At 45.5% G+C, this 15,795-nt stretch overlaps 1 protein-coding gene across 1 annotated transcript in view; it reads left to right on the forward strand.

The window, feature by feature from the left end:
• Positions 1-13,270, forward strand: part of LOC306917780 (cilium assembly protein DZIP1-like) — a gene marked incomplete at its 3' end in the record, with an annotated part of 18,893 nt that extends 5,623 nt beyond the window's left edge. Inside the window, exons 2-4 of the mRNA XM_079530688.1 lie at positions 1,227-1,429; positions 5,590-5,842; positions 13,028-13,270. Coding sequence (XP_079386814.1) covers positions 1,227-1,429; positions 5,590-5,842; positions 13,028-13,270 — 699 coding nt within the window. The remainder of the gene's footprint in view (positions 1-1,226; positions 1,430-5,589; positions 5,843-13,027) is intronic.
• Between the last annotated feature and the right edge of the window lie 2,525 nt (positions 13,271-15,795).

Consider the following 15,795-nt stretch of genomic DNA (forward strand, 5'->3'; position numbering starts at 1 on the left):
GTCGACTAAAATCTTATGATATTTAGTCGACTAAAACTAGACTAAACACTAAAACATTCCAGGTGACTAAAATGTGACTAAATGAAAGCTATTGAAGAGACTAAAACTAGTTGTTGTGTGTCGACGGTACAGGCCGTACAGATGTTGTGTGTCGACAGTACAGGCCGTACAGATGTTGTGTGTGGACGGTACAGGCCGTACAGATGTTGTGTTGACGGTACAGGCCGTACAGATGTTGTGTTGACGGTACAGGCCGTACAGATGTTGTGTTGACGGTACAGGTCGTACAGATGTTGTGTGTTGACGGTACAGGCTGTACAGATGTTGTGTTGACGGTGCAGGCCGTACAGATGTTGTGTGTTGACGGTACAGGCCGTACAGATGTTGTGTGTTGACGGTACAGGCCGTACAGATGTTGTGTGTTGACGGTACAGGTCGTACAGATGTTGTGTGTTGACGGTACAGGCTGTACAGATGTTGTGTTGACGGTACAGGTCGTACAGATGTTGTGTGTTGACGGTACAGGCTGTACAGATGTTGTGTGTTGACGGTACAGGTCGTACAGATGTTGTGTGTTGACGGTACAGGCCGTACAGATGTTGTGTGTTGACGGTACAGGCCGTACAGATGTTTTGTTGACGGTACAGGCCGTACAGATGTTGTGTGTTGACGGTACAGGCCGTACAGATGTTGTGTGTTGACGGTACAGGTCGTACAGATGTTGTGTGTTGACGGTACGGGTCGTACAGATGTTGTGTGTTGACGGTACAGGTCGTACAGATGTTGTGTGTTGACGGTACAGGTCGTACAGATGTTGTGTGTTGACGGTACAGGCTGTATAGATGTTGTGTTGACGGTACAGGCTGTACAGATGTTGTGTTGACGGTACAGGCCGTACAGATGTTGTGTGTTGACGGTACAGGTCGTACAGATGTTGTGTGTTGACGGTACAGGCCGTACAGATGTTGTGTGTTGACGGTACAGGCCGTACAGATGTTGTGTTGACGGTACAGGTCGTACAGATGTTGTGTTGACGGTACAGGCTGTACAGATGTTGTGTTGACGGTACAGGCCGTACAGATGTTGTGTGTTGACGGTACAGGCCGTACAGATGTTGTGTGTTGACGGTACAGGCCGTACGAGAGTCTGAATCTTAGGCTACTGTACTGTACTGTACTGTACTGTCCTTCTGATCTCTCTCTCTCTCTCTCCCCCCCCCCCCCCAGCCATTCCGTGACGGTGTGTTCTACGCCTACCCACCCCCGGGACCCGGGGACCCCTCCACCCCCCCCTCGGGGACCACGCCCCCCTCCCTGCTCCACTCTCCTCTCAGCCAATCGTCATCCAAAGGCTACTACTCGTCCGCGCCCCCGGCCAGCATGACCCCGCCCTCCAGCGCCAGCGCCGCCCCCCCCGCCCGGCCCTTCAGGTGGGTACGGACCTGTGAGGGTCCATTTGGTTCCATGTGTTGTTGTGTGGGTGGTTCCCCTGAACCCGTACCGGTGGTCAGGGTGGTTCCCCCGAACCCGTACCGGTGATCAGGGGTGGGCAACTTTGAAGATGGAAAGGTCCATTATTTCCACACTCACTCGCTCCAGAGGGGCCCCTATATGTATACACTCACTCGCTCCTTAGGGGCCACTATATGTATACACTCACTCGCTCCTTAGGGGCCACTATATGTATACTCACTCGCTCCAGAGGGGCCACTATATGTATACTCACTCGCTCCAGAGGGGCCACTATATGTATACTCACTCGCTCCAGAGGGGCCACTATATGTATACTCACTCGCTCCAGAGGGGCCACTATATGTATACTCACTCGCTCCAGAGGGGCCACTATATGTATACTCACTCGCTCCAGAGTCGTATTTTCTTGCCTGCCTGACGCTAAATACAGTTCGGAGCATCATGACGTGAGTTGCGAGCCCCTGCTTTTCTTTTCACTGTTCACTGTTTTCTACAGTTTTGGCTCAGCGCCAGTGGAGGATGTGCGTTGCTTTTGTTACCCTGAAAATGTAGGGGTTTGAGACCCCCTGCTCTAAATGTAGGGGTTTGAGACCCCCTGCTCTAAATGTAGGGGTTTGAGACCCCCTGCTCTAAATGTAGGGGTTTGAGACCCACTACCCTAACCACTACCCTAAATGTAGGGGTTTGAGACCCCCTGCTCTAAATGTAGGGGTTTGAGACCCCCTGCTCTAAATGTAGGGGTTTGAGACCAACTACCCTAACCACTACCCTAAATGTAGGGGTTTGAGACCCACTGCGTGTTAATATCAGAATACTGATATAGTCTTGATTGCAGCTGTTTACAATTCCAAACCCGCTTGAATTACTTCATGACTAGTATTAAATGACTATAGTACTTCATGACTAGTATTAAATGACTATAGTACTTAATGACTAGTATTAAATGACTATAGTACTTCATGACTAGTATTAAATGACTATAGTACTTCATGACTAGTATTAAATGACTATAGTACTTAATGACTAGTATTAAATTACTATAGTACTTCATGACTAGTATTAAATGACTATAGTACTTAATGACTAGTATTAAATGACTATAGTACTTCATGACTAGTATTAAATGACTATAGTACTTCATGACTAGTATTAAATGACTATAGTACTTCATGACTAGTATTAAATGACTATAGTACTTCATGACTAGTATTAAATGACTATAGTACTTCATGACTAGTATTAAATGACTATAGTACTTCATGACTAGTATTAAATGACTATAGTACTTCATGACTAGTATTAAATGACTATAGTACTTAATGACTAGTATTAAATTACTATAGTACTTCATGACTAGTATTAAATGACTATAGTACTTCATGACTAGTATTAAATGACTATAGTACTTCATGACTAGTATTAAATGACTATAGTACTTCATGACTAGTATTACATGACTATAGTACTTCATGACTAGTATTAAATGACTATAGTACTTCATGACTAGTATTAAATGACTATAGTACTTCATGACTAGTATTAAATGACTATAGTACTTCATGACTAGTATTAAATGACTATAGTACTTCATGACTAGTATTAAATGACTATAGTACTTCATGACTAGTATTAAATGACTATAGTACTTCATGACTAGTATTAAATGACTATAGTACTTCATGACTAGTATTAAATGACTATAGTACTTAATGACTAGTATTAAATTACTATAGTACTTCATGACTAGTATTAAATGACTATAGTACTTCATGACTAGTATTAAATGACTATAGTACTTCATGACTAGTATTAAATGACTATAGTACTTCATGACTAGTATTACATGACTATAGTACTTCATGACTAGTATTACATGACTATAGTACTTCATGACTAGTATTAAATGACTATAGTACTTCATGACTAGTATTAAATGACTATAGTACTTAATGACTAGTATTAAATGACTATAGTACTTCATGACTAGTATTAAATGACTATAGTACTTAATGACTAGTATTAAATGACTATAGTACTTCATGACTAGTATTAAATGACTATAGTACTTCATGACTAGTATTAAATGACTATAGTACTTCATGACTAGTATTAAATGACTATAGTACTTAATGACTAGTATTAAATGACTATAGTACTTCATGACTAGTATTAAATGACTATAGTACTTCATGACTAGTATTAAATGACTATAGTACTTCATGACTAGTATTAAATGACTATAGTACTTAATGACTAGTATTAAATGACTATAGTACTTCATGACTAGTATTAAATGACTATAGTACTTCATGACTTGTATTAAATGACTATAGCACTTCATGACTAGTATTAAATTACTATAGTACTTCATGACTAGTATTAAATGACTATTGTACTTAATGACTAGTATTACATGACTATAGTACTTCATGACTAGTATTAAATGACTATAGTACTTCATGACTAGTATTAAATGACTATAGTACTTCATGACTTGTATTAAATGACTATACCACTTCATGACTAGTATTAAATGACTATAGTACTTCATGACTAGTATTAAATGACTATAGTACTTCATGACTAGTATTAAATGACTATAGTACTTCATGACTATTATTAAATGACTATAGTACTTCATGACTAGTATTAAATGACTATAGTACTTCATGACTAGTATTAAATGACTATAGTACTTCATGACTAGTATTAAATGACTATAGTACTTCATGACTAGTATTAAATGACTATAGTACTTCATGACTAGTATTAAATGACTATAGTACTTCATGACTAGTATTAAATGACTATAGTACTTCATGACTAGTATTAAATGACTATAGTACTTCATGACTAGTATTAAATGACTATAGCACTTCATGACTAGTATTAAATGACTATAGTACTTCATGACTAGTATTAAATGACTATAGTACTTCATGACTAGTATTAAATGACTATAGTACTTCATGACTTGTATTAAATGACTATACCACTTCATGACTAGTATTAAATGACTATAGTACTTCATGACTAGTATTAAATGACTATAGTACTTCATGACTAGTATTAAATGACTATAGTACTTCATGACTAGTATTAAATGACTATAGTACTTCATGACTAGTATTAAATGACTATAGTACTTCATGACTAGTATTAAATGACTATAGTACTTCATGACTAGTATTAAATGACTATAGTACTTCATGACTAGTATTAAATGACTATAGTACTTCATGACTAGTATTAAATGACTATAGTACTTCATGACTAGTATTAAATGACTATAGTACTTCATGACTAGTATTAAATTACTATAGTACTTCATGACTAGTATTAAATGACTATAGTACTTCATGACTAGTATTAAATGACTATAGTACTTCATGACTAGTATTAAATGACTATAGTACTTCATGACTAGTATTAAATTACTATAGTACTTCATGACTAGTATTAAAATGTATTTTTGTGTCCAATGTAGTTATGTAGTCCATGAACAGTTCATAAGGTTAACATAAGTATAACTAAATGCATACATTTAGATAAAATAAATAAATAAAAAGGTTTCTTTTCAGGATTCCAATCCAAAAAGAGCAAAACATTATTCAGGTTTTCAATTCAAATATAGCAAAAATAGCTGATCTACAAGCTCAAAAAGTTTTGAGCTTGTAGATCGGCTATTTTTGCTACAATAGTAATATGCGCTGTGGCCCTCTGGAGTGAGTGTGGAACTATAGTGGCCCTCTGGAGTGAGTGTGGAACTATAGTGGCCCTCTGGAGTGAGTGTGGAAATATAGTGGCCCTCTGGAGTGAGTGTGGAAATATAGTGGCCCTCTGGAGTGAGTGTGGAACTATAGTGGCCCTCTGGAGTGAGTGTGGAACTATAGTGGCCCTCTGGAGTGAGTGTGGAACTATAGTGGCCCTCTGGAGTGAGTGTGGAAATATAGTGGCCCTCTGGAGTGAGTGTGGAAATATAGTGGCCCTCTGGAGTGAGTGTGGAAATATAGTGGCCCTGTACATGTTATCTCTGTCAGGGAGCCTGTGTCCTGGGTGGGCCTGGGGGGGGCTCAGTGGTCTCTAAACACCACCCTGTACATGTTATCTCTGTCAGGTTCCAGTCGCGCAGGGAGCCGGTGGACTGGCGGGGCCTGGGGGGGCTCAGCATCGACCGGGTGGTCTCGGAGGTGGACGTGGAGTCTCTGCAGCGCCACGTGAACGCAGTGACGTTCTGCAGCGTGGAGGCGGAGCGCTGCGAGCGCTGCCAGACCGCCGTGGACCCGGCGCTGCTCAAACTGTTCCGCCTGGCGCAGCTCACCGTGGAGTGGCTGCTGCACTGCCAGGCCTTCCTGGCCCGCAACCTGCAGGTACATGGGGGTTGGTTCTGGTTCTCCTGCAGGTACATGGGGGTTAGTTCTGGTTCTCAACCTGCAAATACAGTGCAAATTACTATTTGCCAGCTGGAATGTATAGTTGCTCTGGCCTTTGTCCTACTGCCACCTACTGTCCATTTATTGTATTACACAGTGGGTGGAAAAAACACACCCCTTAAGGCTAAACCCCACCCATCAGAGGTGTGGCTTCCAGAGGTACCTTTGGTCTGAAAGGTTTTGAAAGGTACCTACGGATGTCAGCCTGGTACAGAATGGGACTGTACTTGGGGGTTGGTTCTGGTTCTCCACCTGCAGGTACATGTGGGTTGGTTCTGGTTCTCCACCTGCAGGTACATGTGGGTTGGTTCTGGTTCTCCACCTGCAGGTACATGGGGGTTGGTTCTGGTTCTACTGCAGGTACATGTGGGTTGGTTCTGGTTCTACTGCAGGTACATGTGGGTTGGTTCTGGTTCTACTGCAGGTACATGTGGGTTGGTTCTGGTTCTACTGCAGGTACATGGGGGTTGGTTCTGGTTCTACTGCAGGTACATGTGGGTTGGTTCTGGTTCTACTGCAGGTACATGTGGGGTTGGTTCTGGTTCTACTGCAGGTACATGTGGGGTTGGTTCTGGTTCTACTGCAGGTACATGTGGGTTGGTTCTGGTTCTACTGCAGGTACATGTGGGGTTGGTTCTGGTTCTACTGCAGGTACATGTGGGTTGGTTCTGGTTCTACTGCAGGTACATGTGGGGTTGGTTCTGGTTCTACTGCAGGTACATGTGGGGTTGGTTCTGGTTCTACTGCAGGTACATGTGGGTTGGTTCTGGTTCTACTGCAGGTACATGTGGGTTGGTTCTGGTTCTACTGCAGGTACATGTGGGTTGGTTCTGGTTCTACTGCAGGTACATGTGGGTTGGTTCTGGTTCTCCACCTGCAGGTACATGTGGGGTTGGTTCTGGTTCTACTGCAGGTACATGTGGGTTGGTTCTGGTTCTACTGCAGGTACATGTGGGTTGGTTCTGGTTCTACTGCAGGTACATGTGGGTTGGTTCTGGTTCTACTGCAGGTACATGTGGGTTGGTTCTGGTTCTACTGCAGGTACATGTGGGTTGGTTCTGGTTCTACTGCAGGTACATGTGGGTTGGTTCTGGTTCTCCACCTGCAGGTACATGTGGGGTTGGTTCTGGTTCTACTGCAGGTACATGTGGGTTGGTTCTGGTTCTACTGCAGGTACATGGGGGTTGGTTCTGGTTCTACTGCAGGTACATGGGGGTTGGTTCTGGTTCTACTGCAGGTACATGTGGGTTGGTTCTGGTTCTCCACCTGCAGGTACATGTGGGTTGGTTCTGGTTCTACTGCAGGTACATGTGGGTTGGTTCTGGTTCTACTGCAGGTACATGTGGGTTGGTTCTGGTTCTCCACCTGCAGGTACATGTGGGTTGGTTCTGGTTCTACTGCAGGTACATGTGGGTTGGTCCTGGTTCTACTGCAGGTACATGTGGGTTGGTTCTGGTTCTACTGCAGGTACATGTGGGTTGGTTCTGGTTCTACTGCAGGTACATGTGGGTTGGTTCTGGTTCTACTGCAGGTACATGTGGGTTGGTTCTGGTTCTACTGCAGGTACATGGGGGTTGGTTCTGGTTCTCCACCTGCAGGTACATGTGGGTTGGTTCTGGTTCTACTGCAGGTACATGGGGGTTGGTTCTGGTTCTCCACCTGCAGGTACATGGGGGTTGGTTCTGGTTCTACTGCAGGTACATGTGGGTTGGTTCTGGTTCTACTGCAGGTACATGGGGGTTGGTTCTGGTTCTCCACCTGCAGGTACATGTGGGTTGGTTCTGGTTCTACTGCAGGTACATGTGGGTTGGTTCTGGTTCTACTGCAGGTACATGTGGGTTGGTTCTGGTTCTCCACCTGCAGGTACATGTGGGTTGGTTCTGGTTCTACTGCAGGTACATGTGGGTTGGTTCTGGTTCTACTGCAGGTACATGGGGGTTGGTCCTGGTTCTACTGCAGGTACATGTGGGTTGGTCCTGGTTCTACTGCAGGTACATGGGGGTTGGTTCTGGTTCTACTGCAGGTACATGGGGGTTGGTTCTGGTTCTACTGCAGGTACATGTGGGTTGGTTCTGGTTCTCCTGCAGGTACATGTGGGTTGGTTCTGGTTCTACTGCAGGTACATGTGGGTTGGTTCTGGTTCTCCTGCAGGTACATGTGGGTTGGTTCTGGTTCTACTGCAGGTACATGTGGGTTGGTTCTGGTTCTCCTGCAGGTACATGTGGGTTGGTTCTGGTTCTACTGCAGGTACATGTGGGTTGGTTCTGGTTCTACTGCAGGTACATGTGGGTTGGTTCTGGTTCTACTGCAGGTACATGTGGGGTTGGTTCTGGTTCTACTGCAGGTACATGTGGGTTGGTTCTGGTTCTACTGCAGGTACATGTGGGTTGGTTCTGGTTCTCCACCTGCAGGTACATGTGGGGTTGGTTCTGGTTCTACTGCAGGTACATGTGGGTTGGTTCTGGTTCTCCACCTGCAGGTACATGTGGGGTTGGTTCTGGTTCTACTGCAGGTACATGTGGGTTGGTTCTGGTTCTACTGCAGGTACATGTGGGTTGGTTCTGGTTCTACTGCAGGTACATGTGGGTTGGTTCTGGTTCTACTGCAGGTACATGTGGGTTGGTTCTGGTTCTCCACCTGCAGGTACATGTGGGGTTGGTTCTGGTTCTACTGCAGGTACATGTGGGTTGGTTCTGGTTCTACTGCAGGTACATGTGGGTTGGTTCTGGTTCTACTGCAGGTACATGTGGGTTGGTTCTGGTTCTACTGCAGGTACATGTGGGTTGGTTCTGGTTCTACTGCAGGTACATGTGGGTTGGTTCTGGTTCTACTGCAGGTACATGTGGGTTGGTTCTGGTTCTCCACCTGCAGGTACATGTGGGGTTGGTTCTGGTTCTACTGCAGGTACATGTGGGTTGGTTCTGGTTCTACTGCAGGTACATGGGGGTTGGTTCTGGTTCTCCTGCAGGTACATGTGGGTTGGTTCTGGTTCTCCACCTGCAGGTACATGTGGGTTGGTTCTGGTTCTACTGCAGGTACATGTGGGTTGGTTCTGGTTCTCCACCTGCAGGTACATGTGGGTTGGTTCTGGTTCTACTGCAGGTACATGTGGGTTGGTTCTGGTTCTACTGCAGGTACATGTGGGGTTGGTTCTGGTTCTACTGCAGGTACATGTGGGTTGGTTCTGGTTCTACTGCAGGTACATGGGGGTTGGTTCTGGTTCTCCTGCAGGTACATGTGGGTTGGTTCTGGTTCTCCACCTGCAGGTACATGTGGGTTGGTTCTGGTTCTACTGCAGGTACATGTGGGTTGGTTCTGGTTCTCCACCTGCAGGTACATGTGGGTTGGTTCTGGTTCTACTGCAGGTACATGTGGGTTGGTTCTGGTTCTACTGCAGGTACATGTGGGGTTGGTTCTGGTTCTACTGCAGGTACATGTGGGTTGGTTCTGGTTCTACTGCAGGTACATGTGGGTTGGTTCTGGTTCTCCTGCAGGTACATGTGGGTTGGTTCTGGTTCTACTGCAGGTACATGTGGGTTGGTTCTGGTTCTACTGCAGGTACATGTGGGTTGGTTCTGGTTCTACTCCAGGTACATGTGGGTTGGTTCTGGTTCTCCTGCAGGTACATGGGGGTTGGTTCTGGTTCTACTGCAGGTACATGTGGGTTGGTTCTGGTTCTCCTGCAGGTACATGTGGGTTGGTTCTGGTTCTACTGCAGGTACATGTGGGTTGGTTCTGGTTCTCCTGCAGGTACATGTGGGTTGGTTCTGGTTCTACTGCAGGTACATGTGGGTTGGTTCTGGTTCTCCTGCAGGTACATGTGGGTTGGTTCTGGTTCTACTGCAGGTACATGTGGGTTGGTTCTGGTTCTACTGCAGGTACATGTGGGTTGGTTCTGGTTCTACTGCAGGTACATGTGGGTTGGTTCTGGTTCTACTGCAGGTACATGTGGGTTGGTTCTGGTTCTACTGCAGGTACATGTGGGTTGGTTCTGGTTCTACTCCAGGTACATGTGGGTTGGTTCTGGTTCTCCTGCAGGTACATGGGGGTTGGTTCTGGTTCTACTGCAGGTACATGTGGGTTGGTTCTGGTTCTCCTGCAGGTACATGTGGGTTGGTTCTGGTTCTACTGCAGGTACATGTGGGTTGGTTCTGGTTCTCCTGCAGGTACATGTGGGGTTGGTTCTGGTTCTACTGCAGGTACATGTGGGTTGGTTCTGGTTCTCCTGCAGGTACATGTGGGTTGGTTCTGGTTCTCCTGCAGGTACATGGGGGTTGGTTCTGGTTCTACTGCAGGTACATGTGGGTTGGTTCTGGTTCTCCTGCAGGTACATGTGGGTTGGTTCTGGTTCTCCTGCAGGTACATGTGGGTTGGTTCTGGTTCTACTGCAGGTACATGTGGGTTGGTTCTGGTTCTCCTGCAGGTACATGTGGGTTGGTTCTGGTTCTCCTCCTGCAGGTACATGTGGGTTGGTTCTGGTTCTCCTGCAGGTACATGTGGGTTGGTTCTGGTTCTCCTGCAGGTACATGTGGGTTGGTTCTGGTTCTCCTGCAGGTACATGTGGGTTGGTTCTGGTTCTACTGCAGGTACATGTGGGTTGGTTCTGGTTCTGAACCTGCAGGTACATGTGGGTTGGTTCTGGTTCTCCTGCAGGTACATGTGGGTTGGTTCTGGTTCTCCTGCAGGTACATGTGGGTTGGTTCTGGTTCTACTGCAGGTACATGTGGGTTGGTTCTGGTTCTCCTGCAGGTACATGTGGGTTGGTTCTGGTTCTCCTGCAGGTACATGGGGGTTGGTTCTGGTTCTACTGCAGGTACATGTGGGTTGGTTCTGGTTCTCCTGCAGGTACATGTGGGTTGGTTCTGGTTCTACTGCAGGTACATGGGGGTTGGTTCTGGTTCTCCACCTGCAGGTACATGTGGGGTTGGTTCTGGTTCTCCTGCAGGTACATGGGGGTTGGTTCTGGTTCTCCTGCAGGTACATGTGGGTTGGTTCTGGTTCTACTGCAGGTACATGTGGGTTAGGGCTGTGAATCTTTGATTCGATTCTGATTCTTGGGGTCACGATTCGATTCAAAAGCATTTTTTTTTCAGATTCAAAACGATTCTCTATTTAAAATGATTCTCGATTCAATACATAGGATTTCATCACAATCTTCTCCAGTCTTGAACTGAAGTGACTATACAGTACAGTAAGTTGAGAATGACAGAAGACATGAGTGAGCTGTGGCGTTCCACAAGGAAGCATACTAGGGCCTCTACTGTTCCTAATATATGTAAACGACATGACTTCAGCTTGTGACTGCAACTTGTTCCTGTTCGCAGATGACTCAGCACTGCTGGTCTCGGACAGGGACAAACTGCAGGTTGAAAATGCCCTCAGCTCTGAACTCGGTAGAATCTGCACCTGGCTCGCTGATAACAAACTATCTTTACACCTGGGAAAAACTGAATCCATTCTCTTTGGATCTAATTGTAATCTCAGCAAGGCAAATGGCTTCTTGGTTAAAGTGGGTGACAATGTTATCACACGTAAAGATGAAATTACCTACCTAGGTTCCATCCTGGAGGCTAATCTTTCCGGTGATAAAATGGCCACCAACATAATCAAAAAGGTCAACCATAGAACAAGATTCCTTTACAGGATCTCCTCACTGGTCAACAAAAACACCTTGAAGACCTTAACAGGAGCCCTTGTACAGGGTTTCTTTGACTATGCATGCACCTCCTGGTACCACAGCACCTCAAAGGCCCTTAAAACCAGGCTCCAGACTTCCCAAAACAAACTGGTCAGGCTCCTACTTGACCTAGCCCCCCAAACCCACCTCACCCCTGCCCACTTCGACAGGCTGGAATGGCTTAGGGTCGACGACAGAGTACAGCATCTTGCAATGGGTCTGGTCCACAAGATTCGATACACCACCAAGATACCCATGTACCTGTCTAGATACTTCCTTAATGTCAACGAAGTCCACACCCACAACACCAGAGGGAGTGCAACGAACCATGTACAACCCAGATTCGGCACAAACAAGGGACTAAATTATTTTCGCTCCTATGCCACCAAAATGTGGAACGCCCTACCAACTGTCATTAAGACATGCGAATCCCTTGACTCTTTCAAAACCGCTCTCAAAGGGCACCTACGGACGGCTGCAATTCGAAACTGGCCCCTGTAAAATCGGAATCCCTCAAACACGAACGCAAGGTCAACACAAGAGACGGTCACGGCCACACAGCCAACTCAAGGTACGGTCACGGAGCCGACTTGGGGACCCAACGCAGCTCCTCCAAGGAAAACAAACAAATTAACGGAGCTGAACGTGAATCCCCCCCACCGCCCACCCCTTTTTTTCCCCTCACTGTATATGTTTCTTTTCCCTTTTTACCTCCTTTATGATGAATTCCTGTTCTGTCTATAGAAGTGTCTATTTGTACGTCTCTAAATGTTTTGATGATTTGAACATGGTGGACCCTATTGGAAACAAGTGTAATGCTTAATTGGGTCGTCCACTCACAGTTAACAGCCTTTGTATTGAGTTTGTGCTTGAAATGTACTGTAATTCTGCAAACTGTTAATAAATTCTTCAATCAATCAATCAATCAATGTTTACTGTGATTAGGGTGAGCTTACATTTCATATCACAAACACCATGTAGTAAAAACTCCTGTAACTGTAACCAGAAGACAAAAATTAAAATAAAAAAGATTTTTGGAAATTATTCATCGATTTTGAATCGTTGAATCGTTCATAACGGGAATCACAATTCTAATTCGAATCGATTTTTTTTTACACCCCTAGTTGGGGACACCCCGTTCAGGTTAACCCATTCTGGGCGGGAACCCCTTTTGGTGTTAGCATCATGTTATGCTTTAGCTATTGAAAAATAGCAGATCTACAAGCTCATAGGTCTGCTATTTTTGAAAACTCGAAGAACGACTGACATAGAAACATATGTCAGAAAACTTTCAGGATGTAGAAGACATTTTTAGAATCTGATCTCAGGTCAGAATGGGTTAAAGAGCGTCTGAAAAAAGGCCTACATTGTAAATCGTGAACCAAATGAACGAACGTTCTCCTAAAAACCCCGTCCCGCCCCCTCCCCTCCCGCCCCGCCCACAGGCCACGGAGGAGCGTGTGGAGGCGTCGGAGCGCGGCCGCGAGCAGCTGGCGCAAGGCCAGAAGGCGCTGGAGGAGGCGCAGCGCGCGCAGCTCGCCGCGCAGCGCGACAAGAGCAAGGCGGCGCAGCGGAGACAGGAGCAGAGGACCCGGGAGCTGCTGGCCGAGCTGGAGCAGAGAGAGAAGATCATCAGAACTCAGCAGAGCATGTTCGCCCCAGGAGTCATCAGCAACAGGAAGGTATAAGGCCATATATGGGCTTTTTGGTCCACAGTTCATGTTCTCCCCGGGAGTCATCTGCAACAGGAAGGTATAAGGCCATATATGGGCTTTTTGGCCCACAGTTCATGTTCTCCCCGGGTGTCATCAGCAACAGGAAGGTATAAGGCCATATATGGGCTTTTTGGTCCACAGTTCATGTTCTCCCCGGGTGTCCTCAGCAACAGGAAGGTATAAGGTCATATATGGGCTTTGGTTTTGATTGATTGAATACTTTATAGAGCCGAAGTCCTGACGTCACTCGCTCATCCCCTGGTTCTAAAGTCATGACGTCACTCGCTCATCCCCTGGTTCTAAAGTCCTGATGTCACTCGCTCATCCCCTGGTTCTAAAGTCCTGACGTCACTCGCTCATCCCTTGGTTCCAAGGGAACGGAAGTAATTTCTCTATGGAGAATAACATGGGCTCATCTTAAAATCGTCTCATGTAAGCGTTGTGGTCCAAAAATAAACAAGCTGTCTCGGCGTTATTGTCAGGGAGGTATCTCTGTGTCGTTATATTGTCAGGGAGGTGTCTCTGTATCGTTATATTGTCAGGGAGGTGTCTCTGTATCGTTATATTGTCAGCGAGGTGTCTCTGTATCGTTATATTGTCAGGGAGGTGTCTCTGTATCGTTATATTGTCAGCGAGGTGTCTCTGTATCGTTATATTGTCAGGGAGGTGTCTCTGTATCGTTATATTGTCAGCGAGGTGTCTCTGTATCGTTATATTGTCAGGGAGGTGTCTCTGTGTCGTTATATTGTCAGGGAGGTGTCTCTGTATCGTTATATTGTCAGGGAGGTGTCTCTGTATCGTTATATTGTCAGGGAGGTGTCTCTGTATCGTTGTATTGTCAGGGAGGTGTCTCTGTATTGTTGTATTGTCAGGGAGGTGTCTCTGTATCGTTATATTGTCAGGGAGGTGTCTCTGTATCGTTATATTGTCAGGGAGGTGTCTCTGTATCGTTATATTGTCAGGGAGGTGTCTCTGTATCGTTATATTGTCAGCGAGGTGTCTCTGTATCGTTATATTGTCAGGGAGGTGTCTCTGTATCGTTATATTGTCAGAGAGGTGTCTCTGTATCGTTATATTGTCAGAGAGGTGTCTCTGTATCGTTATATTGTCAGCGAGGTGTCTCTGTATCGTTTTATTGTCAGGGAGGTGTCTCTGTATCGTTATATTGTCAGAGAGGTGTCTCTGTATCGTTATATTGTCAGAGAGGTGTCTCTGTATCGTTATATTGTCAGAGAGGTGTCTCTGTATCGTTTACGACAGTCAGCCACTCATATATGATCTGTTTCTAGTGAAAATGTAACTAATTCAGTAGCAGTAACAATAGCGTTTTCTCTCAGTCAGTTGATTCTTCATATCCATAATGAGTGAAACGGCCGTGATGACATGTTTATTTTTCAAACACAGTTCTTATATGAGGTGATCTAAAATCCTCCTATGGGATTACAATGCAAATAAAAAGGACATGAACCCGTGAATTTGCGCCCTCTACCGTTTCCATCAGACTTCGGTGCTCTATTGGCAGAGATGTAATCAGTACAGGGTACAGTCATTTAGAATACATCATATTTCAGGCACATATGACGTAAAGCTGTACATAGGAGGCCGTCAAATACAGAGAGATGTGTTTGGGTGAGCGGTGAGTCTCTTACCACCGCGGCTCAGTGACGTCATGTTGTAGTTTTAGTAAAAACAGAGAGATGTGTTTGGGTGAGCGGAGAGTCTCTTACCACCGCGGCTCAGTGACGTCATGTTGTAGTTTTAGTAAAAACAGAGAGATGTGTTTGGGTGAGCGGTGAGTCTCTTACCACCGCGGCTCAGTGACGTCATGTTGTAGTTTTAGTAAAAACAGAGAGATGTGTTTGGGTGAGCGGTGAGTCTCTTACCACCGCGGCTCAGTGACGTCATGTTGTAGTTTTAGTAAAAACAGAGAGATGTGTTTGGGTGAGCGGTGAGTCTCTTACCACCGCGGCTCAGTGACGTCATGTTGTAGTTTTAGTAAAAACAGAGAGGTGTGTTTGGGGTGAGCGGAGAGTCTCTTACCACCGCGGCTCAGTGACGTCATGTTGTAGTTTTAGTAAAAACAGAGAGATGTGTTTGGGTGAGCGGTGAGTCTCTTACCACCGCGGCTCAGTGACGTCATGTTGTAGTTTTAGTAAAAACAGAGAGATGTGTTTGGGTGAGCGGTGAGTCTCTTACCACCGCGGCTCAGTGACGTCATGTTGTAGTTTTAGTAAAAACAGAGAGATGTGTTTGGGGTGAGCGGTGAGTCTCTTACCACCGCGGCTCAGTGACGTCATGTTGTAGTTTTAGTAAAAACAGAGATGTGTTTGGGTGAGCGGTGAGTCTCTTACCACCGCGGCTCAGTGACGTCATGTTGTCGTTTTAGTAAAAACAGAGAGATGTGTTTGGGTGAGCGGTGAGTCTCTTACCACCGCGGCTCAGTGACGTCATGTTGTAGTTTTAGTAAAAACAGAGAGGTGTGTTTGGGTGAGCGGTGA

This window comes from Electrona antarctica, assembly GCF_951216825.1.
Source record: "Electrona antarctica genome assembly, contig: scaffold_55, whole genome shotgun sequence".
Lineage (NCBI taxonomy): Eukaryota > Metazoa > Chordata > Actinopteri > Myctophiformes > Myctophidae > Electrona > Electrona antarctica.